The sequence below is a fragment of the Aegilops tauschii genome, chromosome 3 (assembly GCF_002575655.3).
Source record: "Aegilops tauschii subsp. strangulata cultivar AL8/78 chromosome 3, Aet v6.0, whole genome shotgun sequence".
NCBI classification, from domain to species: domain Eukaryota; kingdom Viridiplantae; phylum Streptophyta; class Magnoliopsida; order Poales; family Poaceae; genus Aegilops; species Aegilops tauschii.
This window is the reverse complement of record NC_053037.3, coordinates 447,455,780-447,477,638: the sequence shown is the minus strand read 5'-3', so window position 1 is coordinate 447,477,638 and position 21,859 is coordinate 447,455,780. Positions and strand designations below refer to the sequence as shown.

At 49.8% G+C, this 21,859-nt stretch overlaps 1 protein-coding gene across 1 annotated transcript; it reads left to right on the top strand.

Moving 5' to 3' along the window:
* Positions 1–12,556: 12,556 nt before the first annotated feature.
* LOC109731921 (WAT1-related protein At5g07050) lies at positions 12,557–14,853 on the top strand. Its single transcript, XM_020291096.4, has 5 exons — positions 12,557–12,975; positions 13,121–13,183; positions 13,408–13,524; positions 13,649–14,054; positions 14,138–14,853. Exons 1-5 carry the CDS (start codon positions 12,782–12,784, stop codon positions 14,519–14,521), a joined length of 1,164 nt encoding a protein of 387 aa, XP_020146685.1. The 5' UTR covers positions 12,557–12,781; the 3' UTR covers positions 14,522–14,853.
* The last annotated feature ends 7,006 nt before the right edge of the window (positions 14,854–21,859 follow it).

Below are 21,859 nucleotides of genomic sequence, written 5' to 3'. Positions count from 1 at the left end.
GTACCGCTATTGTTTTTTTGGGTCCCGTGTTCTGCTCCTCCAGCGGTAGTACCGCTGGGGTGCGCGGTAGTACCGTTTATAAGCGGTACTACCGCCCCAAGGTTCATGTTTGGTTGCTCCTTTTCCCTGCTTCTTCCGCCAGAGCGGTAGTACCGCTCGTGGAGCGGTAGTACCGCTCGTGTGCGGGCTGAGCACATAACGGTTGGATTTTTCCCTTTCTATAAAAGGGGGTCTTCTTCCCCAATGAACCTTATCTCTTGAGCTCGTGTTCTTCCCCCATTGTTGACCTTCTTCGAGCTTGCTAACTCTCAATCCCTCCATGGATTCTTGCTAGTTTTTGAGGGAAAAGAGAGAGGAGATCTAGATCCACATTTCCACCAATCACTTTCTCCTCTATGTGAGGGGAACCCCTTGGATCTAGATCTTGGAGTTCTTGGTGTTCTTCTTCTTGTTCTTCCTCTCATTTTCTTCCCTAGCATTAGTTGCTTTGGTGGGATTTGAGAGAGAAGGACTTGGGCACTCCGTGTGCCCTTGCCATTGCATTTGGTGCATCGGTTTGAGTTCTCCACGGTGATACGTGGACGTTACAAGTTGAGAAGCTTATTACTCTTGGGTGCTTGGTGCCCTTGAGCTTGTTCCTCTTGGGTGCTTGGGCGCCCTAGACGGTTGGTGGTGTTCGGAGCTCAATCATTGTGGTGTAAAGCTCCGGGCAAGCGTCGGGGTCTCCAATTAGGTTGTGGAGATCGCCCCGTGCAATTTGACGGGTACCGGTGACCGCCCCCAAGGGTTGCCAAAGTGTACGGGTTCGGTGACCGCCCCCAAGGGTTGCCATTTGTACGGGTTCGGTGACCGCCCTCAAGGGTCCCTTAGTAGAATCACGGCATCTTGCATTGTGCGAGGGCGTGAGGAGATTACGGTGGCCCTAGTGGCTTCTTGGGGAGCATTGTGCCTCCACACCGCTCCAAACGGAGATTAGCATCCGCAAGGGTGTGAACTTCGGGATACATCGTCGTCTCCGCGTGCCTCGGTTATCTCTTATCCGAGCTCTTTACTTATGCACTTTACTTTGTGATAGCCATATTGCTTCTTGTCATATATCTTGCTATCACCTAGTAGTTTATCTTGCTTAGCATAAGTTGTTGGTGCACATAGGTGAGCCTAGTTGTTGTAGGTTTTGTGCTTGACAAATTAACCGCTAGGTTTATTCCGCATTTGTTCAAGCCTAAACCGTAATTATTTTAAAGTGCCTATTCACCCCCCTCTAGGCGACATCCACGATCTTTCAGCGTGTGTTTGTCGTGGTGCCCAGTTGCAAGTTTTGTCATGGCCCCTAGTTGCAAGCCGACCATCGACTCGGAGCTAGGGGTGTTTATGTTTGTCGAGTGTCCCCATTTGCATGTCAACCACCGACTCGCGACTAGAGGCAGTGTCTATTTGTCGAGGGTCCCCAGTTGCATATTGACCATCAACTCGCAACTAGGGGTGTGTGTGTTTGCCGAGGGTCGCCAATTGCAAGCCGTCTATCGATCAGAACTAGGGTGTGTGTGTGTGTGCTTGTCGTGGTCCCTAGTTGCATGTTTTGTCATGGTACCTAGTTGCAAGTCACCCATCGACTCACAACTAGGGTTGTTTGTGGTTGTCGAAGGTCCCTAGTTGCATGTCAACCATCGACTCACAACTAGGGGAGTGTGTGCTTTGTCAAGGGTACCTAGTTGCACGTAGACCATCAACTCGCAAGTAGAGGGTGTGTGTGTTTGTCGGGGCTGCCAATTGCAAGCTGACCATCGACTCGCAACTAAGGGTGTTTTGTGTTTGTCGGGGCTCCCTGTTGCAAGCCAACCATCGACTCACAACTAGGGTGTGTGTGTGTGTGTCTTTGTCGAGGGTCCCCAGTTGCAGGTCAACCCTTTGACTCGCAACTAAGGTTGTGTGTGTGTGTCGAGGGCCCCCAGTTGCAAGTCAGACATCGACTCACAACTGGGGGCAGTGGAGGCGAAGTGTGTTTCTAAAGGTCAAGTTGCAAGTCAACCATCGACTCGCAACTAAGGCTGTCTGTGTTTGATGTGCTCCCCAGTTGCATGTGATATCATCGACTCACAACTAGGTTGTGTGTGTGTGTGTGTGTGTTTGTCGAGGGTCCCCAGGTGCATGCCGATCATTGACTCGCAACTAGCGTCTGTATGTGTGTTTTGTCGTGGCCCCAATTGCATGCGAACCATCGACTCACAACTAGGGGTGTGTATGTTCTGTTGTGGCCCCTAGTTGCAAGACGACTATCGAATCTCAACTAAGAGTGTTTGTGTTTGTCGAGGGTCTCCGGTTGCATGTCGACCATCGACTCGTCATTAGGGGTGTGTCTGTTTTGTCGTGGCACCTAGTTGCAAACTAACCATCGACTTGGAACTTGGGGGGAGTGTGTGTTTGTCGAGGGTCCATAGTTCCATGTCGACCATCAACTCGCAACTAGGCGGGCGGGGTGGGGAAGTGTGTTTCTACAGGTCCAGTTGCAAGTCAACAATCGACTCGCAACTAAGGGTGCCTGTGTTTGTCGAGGCCCCCAATTTGCAACTCAACCATCGACTCGCAACTAGGGGGGTTGTGTGTGTTTGTCGATGGCACCAAGTTGCATGCCGACTATCGGTTCCTAACTAAGAGTGTTTGTGTTTGTCGAGAGTCCCCAGTTGCATGTCAACCGTCGACTTGCAACTAGGTGTGTGTGTGTGTGTGTGTGTGTTTGTGTGTGTGTGTGTCAAGGGTCACCAGTTGCATGTCAATCATCAACACACAACTAAGAGCGTGCGTGCTTGTCGTGGTCCCCAGTTGTCAATGTGTGTTTGTCGAGGGTCCTTAGTTGCATGTCGACCATTGACTCGCAACTAGGGAGTGTGTTTGTTTATCGACGGTGCCAAGTTGCATGCCGACCATCGATTCACAACTAAGAGTTTTTGTGTTTGTCGAGGGACACAGTTGCATGTCAACCTTCGAGTCACAACTAGTGTGTGTGTGTGCGTGCGTGTGCGTGTGTGTGTGCGTGTGCGTGTGCCTTTGCGTGTGTGTGTGTGTGTGTTTGTTTGTTGATGGTCCCCAGTTGCCAGCCGACGATCGACACACAACTAGGGGGTGTGTTTGTCAATGGCGCCCAGTTGCAAGCCGACCATCGACTCGCAACTAAGTGGTGTTTTTGTGTGTTTGTCTAGGCTCACCAGTTGCAAGCAGACCATCGAATCGCAACTAGGGGGGTGTGTTTATCGATGGCGCCCAGTTGCTAGCCAACCATCGACTCACAACTAGGGGGTGTGTTTGTTGATGGCGCCCAGTTGCAAGACGACCATCGACTCGCAACTAGGGGGGTATGTGTCTTTGTCGAGGGTCCTCAGTTGCAAGCCGACCATAGAGTCACAACTAAGGGGTGTTTTCTGTGTGTTTGTCGAGGGTCCCCAGTTGCAAGCCTACCATCGACTCGCAACTAGGGGTGTGTGTGTTTGTCGAGGGTCCCCAGTTGCAAGCCGACCACCGACTTACCACTAGGGGGAGTGTGTGTGTTTGTCGAGGGTCCCCAGTTGCAAGCCCACCATCGACTCGCAACTAGGGGAGTGTGTGTGTTTGTTGAGGGTCCCCATTTTTGCTTTGTCGATAACCGAGGTGCAAATAGTCTGTGTGTGTGTGTGTGTGTGTTGAGGGTCCCCAATTGCATGTCGATAACCGACTTGCAGCTAGAGGTGTGTGTGTGTGTGTGTCTTTTTGTCAAGGGTCCCCTAGTTGCATGTCAAGCATCGACTCGCAACTAGTGGGGTGTGTATTTGTTAAGGACCCCCAGTTGCAAGTTGCCCATCGACTCGCAACTAGGGGTGTGTGTGTGTGTCTTTTTGTCAAGGGGTCCCCAGTTGCATGTCAAGCATCGACTCACAACTAGGATGTGTGTGTGTGTGTCTCTTTTTCTCAAGGGGTCCCCAGTTGCATGTCAAGCATCACCTCGCAACTAGGGGGTGTGTGTTTGTTGAGGACCCCAGTTGCAAGTTGACCATAAACTCGCAACTAGGGGGATGTGTGTGTGTGTGTCGAGGGTCCCCAATTGCATGTCGATAACCGACTTGCAACTAGAGATGCGTGCATGTGTGTGTCTTGTTGTCAAGGGGTCCCCAGTTGCATGTCAACCACCGACTCGCAACTAGGGTGTGTGTGTGTTTGTTGAGGACCCCTAGTTGCAAGTTGATCATCGACTTGCAACTCGGGGGTTGCGTGTGTCTGTGTGTTTTGTTGTGGGTCCCCAGTTGCATGTCAATAACCGACTCGCAACTAAGGGGTGTGCATGTTTGTGTGTCTTTTTGTCAAGGGGTCTTCAGTTGCATGTCAACCATCGACTCGTAACTAGGGGGTGTGTTTGTTGAGGACCCCATGTTGCAAGTTGACCATCGACTCGCAACTAGGGTGTGTGTGTGTGTGTTTATTCGTGGCCCCCAGTTGCAAGTTGACCATCAACTCGCAACTAGGGGATGTGTGTGTTTGTGTTTGTTGAGGAGCCCCAGTTGCAAGTTGACTATCGACTCGCAACTAGGGTGTGTGTGTGTGTTTCGAGGGTCCCCAACTGCATGTCGAATAACCAACTCGCAACTAGGGGTATGCGTGTGTGTTTGTTTTGTTGTGGCCCCCAGTGGCAACCCGCTCATCGACTCGCAACTAAGGATGTGTGTGTGTGTGTGTGTGTTTGTAGTGGGTCACTAGTTGCATGTCGATAACCGACTCACAACTAGGGGTGTGTGTCTGTCTTTTTGTCAAGGGTCCCCAGTTGCATGCCGACCATCAACTCGCAACTAGAAGGTGTGTGTTTGTTGAGAACCCCTAGTTGCAAGTTGACCATCAACTCGCAACTAGGGGTGTGTGCGTGTGTCTTTTTGTCAAGGGGTCCCCAGTTGCAAGTTGACCATCAACTCGCAACTAGGATGTGTGTGTGTCTCTTTTTGTCAAGGGGTCCCCAGTTGCATGTCAAGCATCGACTCGCAACTAGGGGGGTGTGTCTTTTGTTGAGGACACCCAGTTGCAAGTTGCCCATCGACTCGCAACTAGGGATGTGTGTGTGTGTGTGTGTTTTTTTGTTGTGGCCCCGAGTTACAACCCGCTCATCGACTCGCAACTAAGGATGTGTGTGTGCGTGTCTTTTTATTCGTGGCCCACAATTGCAAGTTTACCATCAACTCGCAACTAGGGTGTGTGTGTGTCTCTCTCTGTGTGTGTGTGTCTCAAGGGTCCGCAACTGCATGTCGATAACCAACTCGCAACTAGGGGGTGCGTGTGTGTGTGTGTTTTGTTGTGGCCCCCAGTTGCAACCCGCTCATCGACTCGCAACTAAGGATGTGTGTGGTTGTGTGTGTGTGTGTGTGTGTGTTTGTAGAGGGTCACTAGTTGCATGTTGATAAACGACTCACAACTAGGGGTGTGTGTGGGTGTCTTTTTGTCAAAGGTCCCCAGTTGCATGTCGACCATCAACTCGCAACTAGGAGGTGTGTGTTTGTTGAGCACCCCCAGTTGCAAGTTGACCATCAACTCGCAACTAGGGTGTGTGTGTGTGTGTGTTATTCGTGGCCCAAGTTGCAGGTTGACCATCAACTCGCAACTAGGGGGATGTGTGTGTGTGTGTGTGTGTGTCTTTTTGTCAAGGCGTCTCCAGTTGCATGTCAAGCATCGACTCGCAACTAGGCGGTGTGTGTTTGTTGAGGACCCCTAGTTGCAAGTTGACCATCGACTCGCAACTAGGGTGTGTGTTTGTGTGTGTGGAGGGTCCCCAATTTGCATGTCGATAACCGACTTGCAACTAGAGGTGTGTGTGTGTCTTTTTGTCAAGGGTCCCCTAGTTGCATGTCAAGCATCGACTCACAACTAGGGGGTATGTGTTTGTTGGGGACCCCCAGTTGCAAGTTGCCCATCGACTCGCAACTAGGGGTGTGTGTGTGTGTGTGTTTGTCAAGTGGTCCCCAGTTGCATGTCAAGCATCGACTCACAACTAGGATGTGTGTGTGTATGTGTCTCTTTTTGTCAAGGGGTCCCCAGTTGCATGTCAAGCATCAAGTCACAACTAGGGGGTGTGTGTTTGTTGAAGACCCACAGTTGCAGGTTGACCATAAACTCGCAACTAGGGGGATGTGTGTGTGTGTGTGTCGATGGTCCCCAATTGCATGTCGATAACCGACTTGCAACTAGAGGTGCGGGCATGTGTGTGTCTTTTTGTCAAGGGGTCCCCAGTTGCATGTCAACCACCGACTCGCAACTAGGGTGTGTGTGTGTTTGTTGAGGACCCCTAGTTGCAAGTTGATCATCGACTCGCAACTAGGGGGTTGCGTGTGTCTGTGTGTTTTGTTGTGGGTCCCCAGTTGCATGTCAATAACCGACTCGCAACTAAGGGGTGTGCGTGTTTGTGTGTCTTTTTGTCAAGGGGTCTTCAGTTGCATGTCAACCATCGACTCGTAACTAGGGGGGTGTGTTTGTTGAGGACCCCCTGTTGCAAGTTGACCATCGACTCGCAACTAGGGTGTGTGTGTGTGTGTGTGTGTTTATTCGTGGCCCCCAGTTGCAAGTTGACCATCAACTCGCAACTAGGGGATGTGTGTTTGTTGAGGACCCCCTGTTGCAAGTTGACCATCGACTCGCAACTAGGGTGTGTGTGTGTGTGTGTGTGTATTCGTGGCCCCCAGTTGCAAGTTGACCATCAACTCGCAACTAGGCGATGTGTGTGTGTGTGTGTTTGTTGAGGACCTCCAGTTGCAAGTTGACCATCGACTCGCAACTAGGGGGTGTGTGTGTGTATGTGTGTGTGTGTGTCAAGGGTCCCCAACTGCATGTCGAATAACCAACTCGCAACTAGGGTGTGTGTGTGTTTTGTTGTAGCCCCCAGTTGCAACCCGCTCATCGCAAGTAAGGATGTGTGTGTGTATGTGTGTGTGTGTGTGTGTGTTTGTAGAGGGTCAGTAGTTGCATGTCGTCAACCGACTCACAACTAGGGGTGTGTGTGTGTCTTTTTGTCAAGGGTCCCCAGTTGCATGTCGACCATCAACTCGCAACTAGGAGGTGTGTGTTTGTTGAGAACCCCCAGTTGCAAGTTGACCATCAACTCGCAACTAGGGGTGGGTGCGTGTGTCTTTTTGTCAAGGGGTCCCCAGTTGCAAGTTGACCATCAACTCGCAACTAGGGTGTGTGTGTGTGTGTGTGTCTTTTTGTCAAGGGGTCCCAGTTGCATGTCAAGCGTCGACTCACAACTAGGAGGGTGTGTGTTTTGTTGAGGACACCCAGTTGCAAGTTGCCCATCGACTCACAACTAGGGATGTGTGTGTGTGTGTTTATTCGTGGCCCCCAGTTGCAAGTTGACCATCAACTCGCAACTAGGGGATGTGTGTGTGTGTTTTTATTCGTGGCCCACAATTGCAAGTTTACCATCAACTCGCAACTAGGGTCTGTGTGTGTGTCTATGTGTGTGTGTGTGTGTCTCAAGGGTCCGCAACTGGATGTCGATAACCAACTCGCAACTAGGGGTGTGTGTGTGTGTGTGTGTGTTTTGTTGTGGCCCCCAGTTCCAAACCGCTCATCGAGTCGCAACTAAGGATGTGTGTGTGTTTGTGTGTGTGTGTGTGTGTGTGTGTGTGTGTGTGTGTGTTTGTGTGTGTGTGTGTGTGTGTGTGTTTGTGTGTGTGTGTGTGTGTTTGTGTGTGTGTGTGTGTGTGTGTGTGTTTGTGTGTGTGTGTGTGTGTGTCTTTGTAGAGGGTCACTAGTTGCATGTCGATAACCGACTCACAACTAGGGGTGTGTGTGTCTTTTTGTCAAGGGTCCCCACTTGCATGTCGACCATCAACTCGCAACTAGGAGGTGTGTGTTTGTTGAGAACCCCCAGTTGCAAGTTGACCATCAACTCGCAACTAGGGTGTGTGTGTGTGTGTGTTTTATTCGTGGCCCCCAGTTGCAAGTTGACCGTCAACTCGCAACCAGGGGGATGTGTGTGTGTGTGTGTCTTTTTGTCAAGGGGTCTCCGGTTGCATGTCAAGCATCGACTCGCAACTAGGGGTGTGTGTGTTTGTTGAGGACCCCTAGTTGCTAGTTGACAATCGACTCGCAACTAGGGTGTGTGTGTGTGTCGAGGGTCCCCAATTTGCATGTCGATAACCGACTTGCAACTAGAGGGGTGTGTGTGTGTGTGTCTTTTTGTTAAGGGTCCCCTAGTTGCATGTGAAGCATTGACTCGCAACTAGTGGGGTATGTGTTTGTTGAGGACCCTCAGTTGCAAGTTGCCCATCGACTCGCAACTAGGGGTGTGTGTGTGTCTTTTTGTCAAGGGATCCCAGTTGCATGTCAACCATCGACTCGCAACTAGGATGTGTGTGTGTGTCTCTTTTTGTCAAGGGGTCCCCAATTGCGTGTCAAGCATCAACTCGCAACTAGGGTGTGTGTGTTTTTTGAGGACCCCAGTTGCAAGTTGACCATAAACTCGCAACTAGGGGGGGATGTGTGTGTGTGTCGAGGGTCCCCAATTGCATGTCGATAACCGACTTGCAACTAGAGGTACCTGCATTTGTGTGTCTTTTTGTCAAGGGGTCCCCAGTTGCATGTCAACCACCGACTCGCAACTGGGTGTGTGTGTGTTTTGCTCGAGGGTGCCTAGTTGCATGTCGATAACCGACTCGCAACTAGGGAAGGTGTGTGTGCGCGTTTCTTTTTGTCAAGCGTCCCAGGTGTGTCTTTTTATAAAATTCACCTTGTTTGAAATTGTTCACCACGTTATGAAAAAAATGTTCTCCGTATTTTTGAAAAATGTTCACGTATATAAAAAGTTCACCATGTAATTAAAAATATTCATTATATTTTATAAAAATGTTGAGCTGGTTCTGAATGCCAAACATGACCATATGTCAATCAGTCAACATGAAGCTACAATCTGACGAGCCCAATGTGTGTTGATACTCTGAAAACAAGACGCGGCAACCCTGCAACACCGTGCAATGGACCTACCTACAAATCCATGCATTATGCTACCTACTTAACTAATTTGGAATTGGAAGCACGTACGTATGCCGACGTTGCTAGTATACACTGCCGCTTAAGCATGCGCCTGACAGTGGTACTAAACTAAATGCAGCTTTATTAGGTTTGTGGGTGACTGGGACGAGCAGACGATGCAGCATACGTGCGCGGACCCTGTGCTTGTCTACCTACGTGGCCACTGGTCGATCGAGACGGACAACCACAAAAAACGAAACAAACAAGAAATCAAGTATTTGAACCACAAAACAGGTGATGAAGTCAACTTAGATGTGACATAGTTATGTCACATCTAGATGTGTTTTAGACACACCCATGATTTAATATCCCTTGGCGCCGACCGGATCCCGCCTTAGATACTGAGATTTGCTCTGGTTTACGCCCTTTGACAACATAGGTTAGGCGCTCACATGTGATTTCGGACTTCTTTGCGCAAGATGAAGCCAAATTCAGCTTCTCCCTTTGGGTGCGTCCGAAGCACTGCAAAAAGGAAAATAAAAATAGGAAAATATATAAAGGAGCCGACACGATGAGCCAAAAAGGCCAGCTATAATGCGGTGCAGATGGGAGGATACTTGTGCGATGCATCTGAACATGCATGCACGTACCTCAGTTCATGGCTTCATGCTTTGTTTGGTTCATCCTCAACTTCCCGTTCCCTTCCCAGTGCATGCAGCAAAGCGAGTTTGACGTACTCCTAGTTGCCAACTGAAAATGCACACATGCGCTAATATGCTCATGCAGAGCAGCGCCAGCCACGCATGCATGCATGGATGCACAGTGCAAAAGAGCCACATCTGGTAGTAGGCTCGATCAATGCCAGCTCAGTCGCCTCTTCTAAGAAGAAACAAGGAGTGGGTACATACTCCTCCTCCTCCTCCTCTTTATCAGATTCCATTCGCGTTCTGATCTGTCCATAAGCAGTTCCAGGTTGGCAACCGCGAAAGCCAAAGGCAGCATAACCAACACCTGATCTTAGCTAGCTTCCTACATGAGTTGAACTGAGCTGGGGGTTGAGATTGGGCTCTTTTGGTGCACGCAGGATATAGCACACACACAGCTAGCCAGGCAACCATCAAATCGGTGCTAAAATATGGGCCAACATAGATCGCACTCAGGTTCCCCGGCTGGCTTTTCTCCCGGGGTTTCTGTTTGGCGACGTAGCTTTCCGCAGCCGCTTAGTTGCATTGCGTTTCTTGAGGTGGCGACGGTTGCGTTCATCATGGATCGTGATGCGTATGGCCGGCACTAGTGTGATCCACGAATTCAGCATACGAACTCCTGAACCATAATGCTCCCTCCTTTACCGTAAAGCACGAGAGCGACGCTCCACGAAAATGGCGCGGCGACTGACTTCGCTCATGTCCTCTTGCGCTATGCTTCTTTCTTCGGAGGGATTTGCATCCATACAACTTTGTAAAGCAACATCTACTTGTTCCTAGATAAATGTTCGTTCGGTGGAAATCTGAACAAACTAAGGAAATTCAACCTAATAGAAAATCAGTACAACGGCTCATTCAGTTTGGAGGATTTTCAAGGATAAACCATAGGAATGAGGATTTCAGAGGGAAAAATCTCTATAGATGCATTCATTTGTAGGAAACGAGCACACCAATTCTTTAGGGATACTGCTCATTTCCTTCTTCTTTTTTTGGACAGAACTATACATCTAGTAAAAACTCTTTTCCATAGGTATAGGGCAAGGTAGTTCGTCATGTTGGCAACTGTCATCCTATAGTTATCTAATTATTACGTTTTGGTTTCCTCCAAACCTAATGGGCCCTAAACTGTGGATCTTAATACTTTATTAACCAGTGTTAATTTTTGTAGTATTAGTTTACAGAGGGAGTACTTAACAGTACTATTGACTTTGACCAATCTCCAAATTTACACTTTAACTGTAATAATACTAGCGTAATATTATGGAAATGTAGTGTTACACAATAAAATTTGATGAACAATATATTGCATAATAACCAAACTATAAATATTCAAAAAATATCATTAGTCATATGTGAAGAGACTAGTCCAATAAATAGTGCCGAGTGAATGGGAATGAGAATAATTTTGTTCGTTTCCAATCATTTCACTTTTCACTGTTAACTTTCTCAAAAGTTATTTTTAACCCTTAAACTGAGAACCCTTTTTTAGACCTAAACCGTCAAATCAATTAACTTACCTCCTTAATCCTATCATCGGTAGCTTTGAGCTTACACGGATGACACATTTGATGTTTAGCTTGTATAAGTTCGCAACCATGCATCTAATTAAATGACAAAAAATTCTAGAATCTACGATGTTCACAACCATACCATAAAATATGCATATCATCTAGAGATACTTTTTTTAGAGATAATATGCATATCATCTAGGAAGTTCACAACCATTCACCTAAGGACGCACACAGTCATACGGCCCCCTGCCACCTGTCACATAGTATGTAGGCCTCTCTTGTCTTCCGCATGGTGTACGATTGTCTAGGTGACTGTGCACGATTATAGAATCACACAAGATTTAGGGTGAACCATATGCGACGAGGCATCTTAAAAGGGCAGTTTTGTACCAGTGTATGCACAATAACAATATTGTAATGTACATCCTATGTGTTTAAAAGGGTACATAATAGTTAAATTTGAATTAGCATAAATTAATTATATTATAAACAATTCGATAAACAAACTACTACACTTAAATGATTAGCTTGAGATGGGCATATTATCCGATATCCACCCTTCATCGTATCGAGTAATGAATGTACTATTTTTCGAATTAGTTGCATGTTACTACATGTGTTACCCAATTTTCTGACCGTTCTGATTTTTTGTAAATTTAGGGTTTAGGGTTGAAAACAATATTGTAACCCGACATTTTTATTATTCAACAATGCCAAGCAAAACTACTGAACAAATTGGTTAGAAAAACAAAATAAAAACACGAGGTCGTCTGAAATGAGTCTGCCTTCCGGCAAACTCTCCAGAAACCTACCGAATGTCATTTTTGGTGAAAGCTTACAAAACATAACATAAATTCAAGCATCAAATTAGCTAACACGAAAAACGTCACAGTATCTTTCTGTTTGGCAACCACTAGCTGGCCACTGGCAATTGTTTCTGGAACTGCAGGGGTGGCAATCAACCAAGCATGTATGCTTAGTTACAAAATCAAGGTTGCAGAACACTGTTCTTCGTGACATTGGAAAGACATGTGATGATTTCTTTGCCTTCCAACACGTAACATTTGCTTCCCACTCTCATGTCAAATAGGACAAAAATTGATGGTTTGAGACCTACGACGTGTGATGCTACAGCACTACCCCAACCAGAGAAGCCGTTGAGATCTCCTTGTTCACCAGGTGGTCTTCATTTGCTTCCAGAAACCCATCAGCTGGATAGCACCAGATTAACATGGCAGAAGGTAATGAGAGTGTCCTCCTTCGACTGACAGATGATCCCAACAATGCGTCCAATGAAGCCACTCGGTCGTGGACATGGCATACGTCTGCACCGAAATGCTTTACTGGGAAGCAGGAAGAAGAGAGCAAATAATTGCTTTTAATAATGCCCGGAATGCCCCTACGGCGTGCATATAAATCCAGCAGGGAGCTCTGCATATTTCCTTCAACTCAAGGTCTAGCTTGGCCTCTCTTGCTCCTTGAGTTCCCTAACCAGAAGCTTCTAGGCTTTAGCCTCTAGCCCTAGCTAACTTATCCTCTAGTTAACCAAGGCTTTTGCAGCCAGCAAGAAGTACCATCTATATCATCACCATGGGTGGCTACGGCGACTTGTTCGAGAAGGCCAAGCCCTACATCGCCATGATCTGCTTGCAGTTCGGCTATGCCGGCATGAACGTCATCACCAAGGTCTCGCTCAACGGCGGCATGAGCCACTACGTGCTCGTCGTGTACCGCCACGCCTTCGCCACCGTCTCCATCGCGCCATTTGCCCTAATTCTCGAGAGGTATACGTATGTAGACACGAACGATCCATGGACGAGCTAGGGCCGACCAGATAGTGTGCATGCATTTTCTTCTTCTTTGCTACATGCATGGTTCACTGGCCTGAATTGAAACTGATGGTACGATGAACTTGATCTGAAATGGCAGAAAGGTGAGGCCGAAGATGACGTGGTCGTCCTTCCTCCAGATCTTCGTGCTGGCACTGCTCGGGTTAGTTCTCCTGTCATTTTGTGCACCCAGCCTAAGTACTTTAAGAACGATGACATGAGTGGACACTCCAATACGGGGACTCGACTCTTTTGTCAAGAAACAAAAGGTGTCCGCCAAATGTTCCTTTTTACAGCAGCTAGCTGCATGTACGCCAATTTTTTTTTTGTCAGCTTTCCTGAAATACCAATGCTAATGAACCTTATGCATGTTGTTGATTACTGCAGGCCTGTGATTGACCAGAACTTCTACTATGTGGGTCTCAAGTACACCGGCCCGACCTTCGCATGCGCCATGAGCAACATCCTTCCCGCCATGACCTTCGTGATGGCCTTCATCTTCAGGTATATACATGCATGATGCATGCGTCTCTTCTGGGAATCTGAGATGAATATTAGCGTGACCGCGCCGTTGGAGCTAGCAAAACATTATTTGACATCTTTTGGATGGTGTCCGAAAATATCATAGGATGGAGAAGGTGGACCTGAGAAATTTGCGGTGCCAGGCGAAGGTGGCGGGGACGGTGGTGACGGTGGCCGGCGCGATGCTGATGACGCTCTACAAAGGCCCGCTGATGCGGATGGCGTGGACGAGCCACGGACAGGCCCACGGCGGCGAGGCCCCGGCCGTCGATCCCACGGGCAGGGAGTGGTTCCTCGGCTCGCTCTTCATCATCATCGCCACCCTCGCCTGGGCCTCGCTCTTCATCCTCCAGGCTCACACCCTGAAGCAGTACTCGGCGCCGCTCTCCCTCACCACGCTCATCTGCTTCGTCGGCACCCTCCAGGCCATCGTCGTCACCTTGGCCATGGAGCACCGCCCCTCCGTCTGGACCATAGGCTTCGACATGAACCTCCTCGCCGCCGCATACGCCGTCAGTACACTTCTCTGCTCACCACGCATGCGTCTTGTCTCCTCAGCCAAATCTCATAGTATATCGTATGACTGATGTTGCAGGGCATCGTGACATCGAGCATAGCGTACTACGTGCAAGGCCTGGTGATCCAGAAGACCGGGCCGGTGTTCGCCTCGGCGTTCAGCCCACTGATGATGATCGTGGTGGCCGTGATGGGCTCCTTCATCCTCTCCGAGAAGATATACCTGGGGGGCGTCCTCGGCTCCGTCCTCATCGTCATCGGGCTCTACTCCGTGCTCTGGGGAAAGCACAAGGAGACCCAGGCGGAGTCCGCGGCCCTGCGGGAGGCGCTGCCTATGGCCATGGCCTCCTACACCTCCAAGGTGACCGGAGACGCCGCGTCGGCCGGACACGATCCGGAGTGCGAGAAAGCCAACGGAGCAGCCAAGCCATCCTCCAACGGACACGGAGCTAGTGCAGTCTGATCAATCGATTCCAACTGCTTCCAAGTGCTAACTGCAAATGTCTCGTCACTGACGTTGCATGCACTAGGGCCGTGTGCGCTGCATGCAAGGGGAGAGTGGAATAATTTTGCGCCGTGCCTTTTATTTTTGTCCTCTTGTATGATTTCCACAACCAACGACTATAGTACTCCAGTACGCCTTGTATTTTTCTTCTTCTTTTTTTTATCGGGGGAGAAAGAAATGTTGTGCTCCGGCAAGGGGCATGTACCGATGTACGTGTTGGTGTAAGAGAATTTTGAGTGTTTTTGTGATCCCGGCTTAATTTCGAAATAAATATCAGTTTGGAAAAAGTAGTTCAATTCTGTGATAAATATCAGCGGGTTGTGACAACATCTAGGGTTCCTCAAATCATGAAATATCTCACGTCGGGTAATTGACAAACTTGAAAGGCAAAATCCTTTATGGTGAAATTCGCGTGGTATAGCCCGAAAGAATTGAAGGTTTTTGGAACTGAACGAAGCAGCTCGCTCGCGTCGCTCCCAGGGGGGCGGCACGGGCGAAACCTAGCCGCCGCCGCCCCCGTTTTCCTCACCTCCACCCCAGCTCCCCTCGCCGCCGCCAGGTGAATCCGACGGGCAAAGCCCGCTCGGCGTTCGGCGGCGGCGGGGACTTCTCCTCGCGAGACGCGTAGCGGCGGCCCTGGACGACGCGAGGCGACTGGCGGCGGCGGCGGCGTCTCGCCGGCGCAGGCAAGCCGGGGCGGCGGCCCCGGGCATGGTGGCGGCGCCGCTCTCTCCTCTCCTCCCTCCCTGTGGGTCGTGAGGGGTGGTGCTGGGCCAGCCGCCGCGGATCTGGCGCTAGGAGGCTGGATCCGTCCGTGGGGCTGCCCAGGCGTGTGGCTCCGGTGGCTGCACGTCCGGCTGGTTGAGCTGCGGTGGTGGCGGTGTGCTGCAGCTCCTGGATGGCGGCGCGGCGGCGCCGCGTAGGTGGATGTGCTGCGGCGGTCGTGGGGAGTGGTCCCTGGCCTCCGGGGCGGTGTGTGCTCTGCCAGCTCCGGCCGTGCGAGCAGTGGAGAGGTGGTCATGGCTGTTGGCGGCGGCCCCGGGTCGGTGTCGTGTGGCATGGCCGCTGGTGCTTCCGGTGAGGGTGGTGGCTCCCTGGATGTGTCAAGGGCTACAGCGCAGTGGGCTGTCCTCGCGGCAGTACGGTGATGGTGGTTGTCGTGGGTCTCTGGACGAAAGTTTCTGCCCGACTCAATCGGTGCCGGCGACGGCAGCGCCCTGTTGCGCCGTTTCCATCTTGATGGCGTCGTCGAGGAGCCCCGACCCGCCTCCAACCAAAGGAACCTCGTCTTCCAGGTGAAAACCCAGATTTAGTTTGCTGGATCGGATGGCGGCGGCGTCTTCTTGGACGTCGTTTATCTTTCTTGGAGGCGCCATCTTTGGAGACGAGGTTCGGTTGGCGCTTGTGGCTTTTGTGCTTCTGGTGGTATGCCGAGACGGTGGATGCCGGAGCGGCGGCTCCGGACGGTGGATGTATGCCGAGGCGGCGGCCTCGGACGGTCATGCAACGGCGGTTCTATGGGGTAGGTCCGCTGCTTTGCTTGGCATGGGCGGCGACCTGGTGCTGCGAGGGTGGCCAGTTCGTCGGCTCGGTCGACGCGATCTGTGGGGTCGGTCTGGCTGGAAGTCGGGGCGGCGGCCCCGGATGTTTGGTACAACGTTCGTGGTCTGCGGGCGGTCGTCTCGTGTAGTAAGGGCTACGAGGCGCGTGAACCGCGTTGCGTTGTGGCTCGCGTGCGGGCGGGGGATGTCGGAGCGGCGGCTCCGGAGTCGGGTGTGTGTGTTTGTTGCAATGTTGCCTTGGGTCGTGTGGTCGGCAAGGGTTCGTTGCGTGTGCGGTTTTTCGGTCTGGTTTTCCTCATAAACTGGGCCACTCTGTTAGGTTTTCGATCCAGTTTCCCTCATAAACTGGATCAACTCTCTTCTTCTATAATGCAAAGCCAGAGCACCTGGCCCTCTGACGAGGTTCCGTCAAAAAAAAAAGAAATTCGCGTGGTATTCTATTAATTTACTGACCAACTCTCTTCTTCTTAATAACTAATGGATAAAGATCTTCTCTATGTGAAGGAATCTTCCTGAATACAACTTAGGCCGCCGCCAGAAAACCTAGATCATCTACGCCCGCCTCCTTTCCCTCTTGCCCTATCATAGTGCGTCGTCAGGCAAAGCCCATGCGGCGCCGGCGGCAGCAGGGAGGTCCTAGTTGTGAATGGTTGGTGCATCAATTTGACGGGGAGTCTCTATTTCTTGGTCGGGGCGGCGTTGCCTCAGTTTAGGAATAATGTCCTCCCTGTCCTATCCTCGCCCCATCTGTGCACTTAGTGCCGGTGGAGAGTGTGTGGAGGTGTGTCTTGGACGGATCTTCCTGGATCCGTTCGGATTTGGTCTCCGATGGATCCGTCTGAATTCAGTCATTGTTCATGATATTTGAAGTATGTACATGCACTTTTTCCACGTCTTCCTTTCCGAGGCAGTGATTTGCTACATAGATCGTGGCGGCCCACTTCTTCTGCTCTACATCGACGACTTCTCGAACGTTGCTTCTACAAGTTTCTACGTTTAAACAAGTTTGCTCAGTCGAGACGAAGGCCCAGAGACGGCATCGAGTTTTGTTCTCGGCGTACCGCCGATGGATGCAGGAGGACGAAGATTTCAGCACCCATAAGAAATTAGATGGAATTAAGTTTTTTTTTGTAATGGTGTGTTTGTAAAGACTTGTGATACTCAATTAATACTCTCTCCGTCCTGATTTATTAGCGCCTTTTGTATTTTGGGACAAACTTTCACTAGTGGAAAAAGGGCCATTTGTCCCGGTTCATAAGGCCCATCTGTCCCGGTTGGGGAACCGGGACTAAAGGGTCGTTACTAATGCCTAGGCCTTTAGTCCCGGTTCTTATACTAACCGGGATAGATGGGCCTCCACGTGGCCGGTGCTGCGAGCCCAGGCAGGAGGCCCTTTAGTCCCGGTTGGTGGCACCAACCGGGACCAATAGGCATCCACGCGTCAGCTGTTCAGGGGCTAGGGTTTTTTTACTGAAGGGGGTGGATTTGGGGGTTTTGTATGGTTAATTAAGGTGTTTCATATATTGTGTTAGGTAGCTAATTAATTAATAGAGAGAAGTGTCCTCTCTTATCTCCGTGCTTGGTCGACGCTACGTACTATACATAGAGAGGCCCTCGACATGCTAGCTAGTAAGAAAATGAAGGAAACCATTAAGTACAGAAGTTCGTCATGCATACCGAGAGAAGTGATTGACCTCTCCTTCTCCGAGAGATTGGTCGAACAACAAGTTTTCGTATTATCTATCCGACGCTACTGGCTACATACATATACAATATGCAAGATCTCTTACAATCCCCTAGCATTTGAACTCAACTTCCACATGGTATTCTCCGGCTTTATTGATGACATGGTCAAGAAAGAATCCCGCCAATTCCTCTTGAATTGCTTTCATGCGATCTTGTGGTAGGAGTTCATTCCGCATCTGCCACGTCTAATTTGAAGAAGGGGGTTAATACATATATATTAATGAAACTCAACAGAAATGATGGTGTAATAAAATGAAATTGTGAATATTATTGCTTACGCACTTCATATTGTCTTTTAGAGTAGCCCCACTTATTTTTCAAAGTCGCGTTGTAGATGAACTCGCACACGTAGTATCCACAGTAATCATTCCCTTGTTCCTGCCACAAGCACTTTACGAGAAATAGAGGTCAATCAAACTGATAATGAAGCATTATAAATGGCATTGATGAAAGTAGCTAGAATCAACGGGAGATGCGCGCAACTAGCTAGCTAGTAGTACTTACTTTCGGGTATGTATATCGCAGCTCCTTCGGCAGTCCCGGAGCTTCTGTGGTGAACTGTTTCCAAACCCTGCAAGACAAAGAAAATAATTATTACTTGAGATATCAGGAAATGAACAAAAAGTTGCCGATATGGTGCGATAATGATCGATTGAACTTACTTGTTGAGAATTTTAGTCATGTCCGCATAGGTCTCGGGATCTTTTCGTCTCGAATCTAAGACGGCTACTAGTCCCCGCTCAAGCTTAATCTCCAGGAGAATATAGTGGAAGTTGCGCACACATGCATAACTCATCAATTACATTACTATAACCTCGCTCGAGTAATAAGGGAAACCGAATATGCACACGACAGCAACACTCACTTGAAGTTGTAAGGAAAGAGTATTAAATCTTTGTTTTGATTTATTAACAATGATTTGAGCAAGTTGGCCTCGGCCTCTTCGGCGCTCTTTTTAACCTGAAATTCATCTATGAGATTTGTGTTAATGAACCCAATATCATACATTTCTGCTTTTCTGCACTCGACGATCTTCAATCTGCATAATATAGTGAGGATAATTATAAATACATGCAATGAAAGAGCTGAGCTATATATAGAGACTTAATGACAGAAGTAGTACTTACAGATAGTAGCAAGTGACCGTTAATTTATCGAGGGCCTTTTGATTGAAGAACTGGAAGAACTCCTCAAATGGAACATGCAACAGATCAATTCCAACGAGGTCGTGCTCCTCTTTAACTCTCAGATACAAAGTATTCGTCCCCCCAGACTCTCTGCAGGTTTTCATGTACCAATTATGGAATCTTCGCATCATCGTTGTTAGAGATTTTTCATCTTTGACAAGAGGCTTCCCGTACTCGTATCTGTGTTCGTCCACCTCCAAGAAATCATAATGTACATCGTCGGGCAGGTAATCTCCAAGATTGCTATAACCGGGCACCATCCCCGGAGCATTAGCGACGATGTCGCTAGACACATTGAGTGGGGGGCACGATTGGTTCGCTTGTTCGCCGAGTTGGGCAATTTTTTTCCCAGCTGCTCATCGTTCTTTTATCCTTTGATCACTGACAGTACTTCCCGACCGCTCCGCTTCGAGATATGCCTTTTCAGTAATGCGCTCATAGTTGTTTTTTGGCGGAGACTTTGGTGGTTTCCTCAGGGCATCGATAGTGCGCTTTGCTTTCACCGGATCTACCTTCTCCTCCGGAGGTGGATGTCTCTCTGCTTTCGCCCTTCAAAGAAGTCCTTCACTTTTTTTTGCACGATCTTCTTGTTTTCTTCCACGATCACCTCGTACGGTAACTTCTCTAGAGGCTTGAGAGGTGGACCGTATCTGCATTGCCTCCCGCCTCTGGCTGTACTGCTAGATGCCGGAGCAGACGGAGCGGCTGCGGCTGTCTTCTTTCGTGCTTGCTTACGAGGCGGACGAGAAGGACTACGACGCGCCGGAGCAGCCGGGGTGGCGGCGGGTCTCTTCCGCCCTTGCTGGCGAGGCGGAGAAGGATGTGGAGTGCCGCCACGCGCCGGAGAAGGAGGCTGAGTGCCCTGATCGTCACTCGCCGGAGGAGGAGGCGGTGGAGGAGGCAGAGTGCTCTGACTCGCCGGAGGAGGAGGAGGAGGCGGAGGCATCCAGTTCGGAAGGTTGATGAGCTCCTTCCGCCATAGGCATGGAGTCTTCAGACGAGAACCCAGCCGAGTCTCCCCTTCACCCGTAGGGTGGTCAAGCTGGAGGTCCTCAAATCCTTCTGTGATTTCATCCACCATCACCCTAGCATATCCTTCTGGAATCGGCCGACAGTGAAAAGTTGCGCCAGGTTCAGGAGGTGCAACAGAGCCAACAGCCGCCTTGACTTTCAATTCCATCCACTGCGTCATAAGGTGGCAATGCCGAGACTCCGTGATAGCATCTACGGGGTAGCTAGCAAGAGCCGTGAACACAGGCTCGTGAAGCAGCTCCGTGGAAGCCACGTTGCTTCTTCGCTGAGATGGCGGGGTAGCTTCGGGTGTAGGTTTGGCAGGTCGCGTGTTGCGAACTGCCTCTCGTTCCTCTAGCGCTTGTACCCTTGCATGCAGCGCCTGTAGTTGGGTCAACTCTTTTTTCTTCTTCCTCTCCCGGCGTTTGTAACCGCCCGCGTCGGGAAATCCAGCCTTCCATGAAAGGGAGCCTGGCGTGCCTCGTGTCCATCCGGGGTGCTCAGGATTCCCGAGGGCCTCTGTGAGCTCGTCGTTCTCTCTGTCCGGAACGAACGTCCCTTGCTGCGCCTTTTCGATATACTCCTGAAGCTTCTCGATGGGTGTGTTCAGCTGCTCGTCGGTCCAAACGCACTTCCCTGTTACAGGGTCCAATTTTCCCCCAACCCCGAAGAACCAAGTCCTGCAACGGTCCGGCCAGCGTTGCAGCTATGGTTCGATCCCTTTATCAATGAGGTCATTCTCAGCCTTGTCCCACAACGGCCGGGCTTTCAGGTAGCCACCTGACCCCGTGCGATGGTGATGCTTCTTCTTTGTAGCATTTTTCTTGTTTGTCGCTGACATCTTCGCTGCTCTCTCAGATTTCTTTTTGGTGACAAATTCGGGCCACTGATCTTTGATCCTCTCAAATCGGCCGATGAATTCTGGATTCTTGTCTTGGTCGACAAACGATGATTTCAGCTCATTCTTCCACCTCCTAAATAGCTCGGCCATCTTCTTAAGAGCACAAGCCATGATCATTGGCTTTTTAACTGGATTCTCCGGATCCTCCTCTGGCGGGAAGGTGAAATTTTCCTGCAGCGCGGTCCAAAGATCAGCTTTCTACCTATCGCTGACATAAGACACCTGAGAGTCTTTGTCCTTAGGCTTCAACCATTGCTCGATGCTGATCGGGATCATGTCCCTCACTAGAACCCCGCACTGAGCGTTAAATTTTTGCTTGGTCCGGAGGGGTTCAATCGGTTGGCCAGCGCGATCAATTTTGATGATCGTGTACCTTTCATCCGCGCGCACCTTTTCTTCGGGCCTCGTCTCGTTACCGAAGTGTTGCTCGATCCGGAGGGCTAGAAAAGAAGAAAAAGAAGAGAGTTAATATGTGTACATACCAAAAACAATTAATGCATCAATTAGCTGTAGTCAGCACATGCTTAATTAATTAATATACATACCTGGCCGGACTCCGTTCGGGCACCGGAGCCGTCATCACGGTGTCCTTCCCCCTCCATTCGCTCACCGAAGCCGTCATCACGGTGTCCTTCCCCTCCATTCGGTCACCGGAGCCATCATCACGGTGTCCTTCCTCCTGCATTGTTTGATCATCGTCGTAGCCTGCTTCTTCATCATGTCTTTCCAGACCATCGGTGCATGTGTAGTTGAGAAACGACAAGACGGCATCACTTCCGTGTGCGATTATCTCCCCCAACACTACTTCTTTTGCTTCGTCTCGGAGGTGCGGATCCATAGTTTCTGCAAATATTTACAACATGGCAATTATTATTCAAACATGACAGAT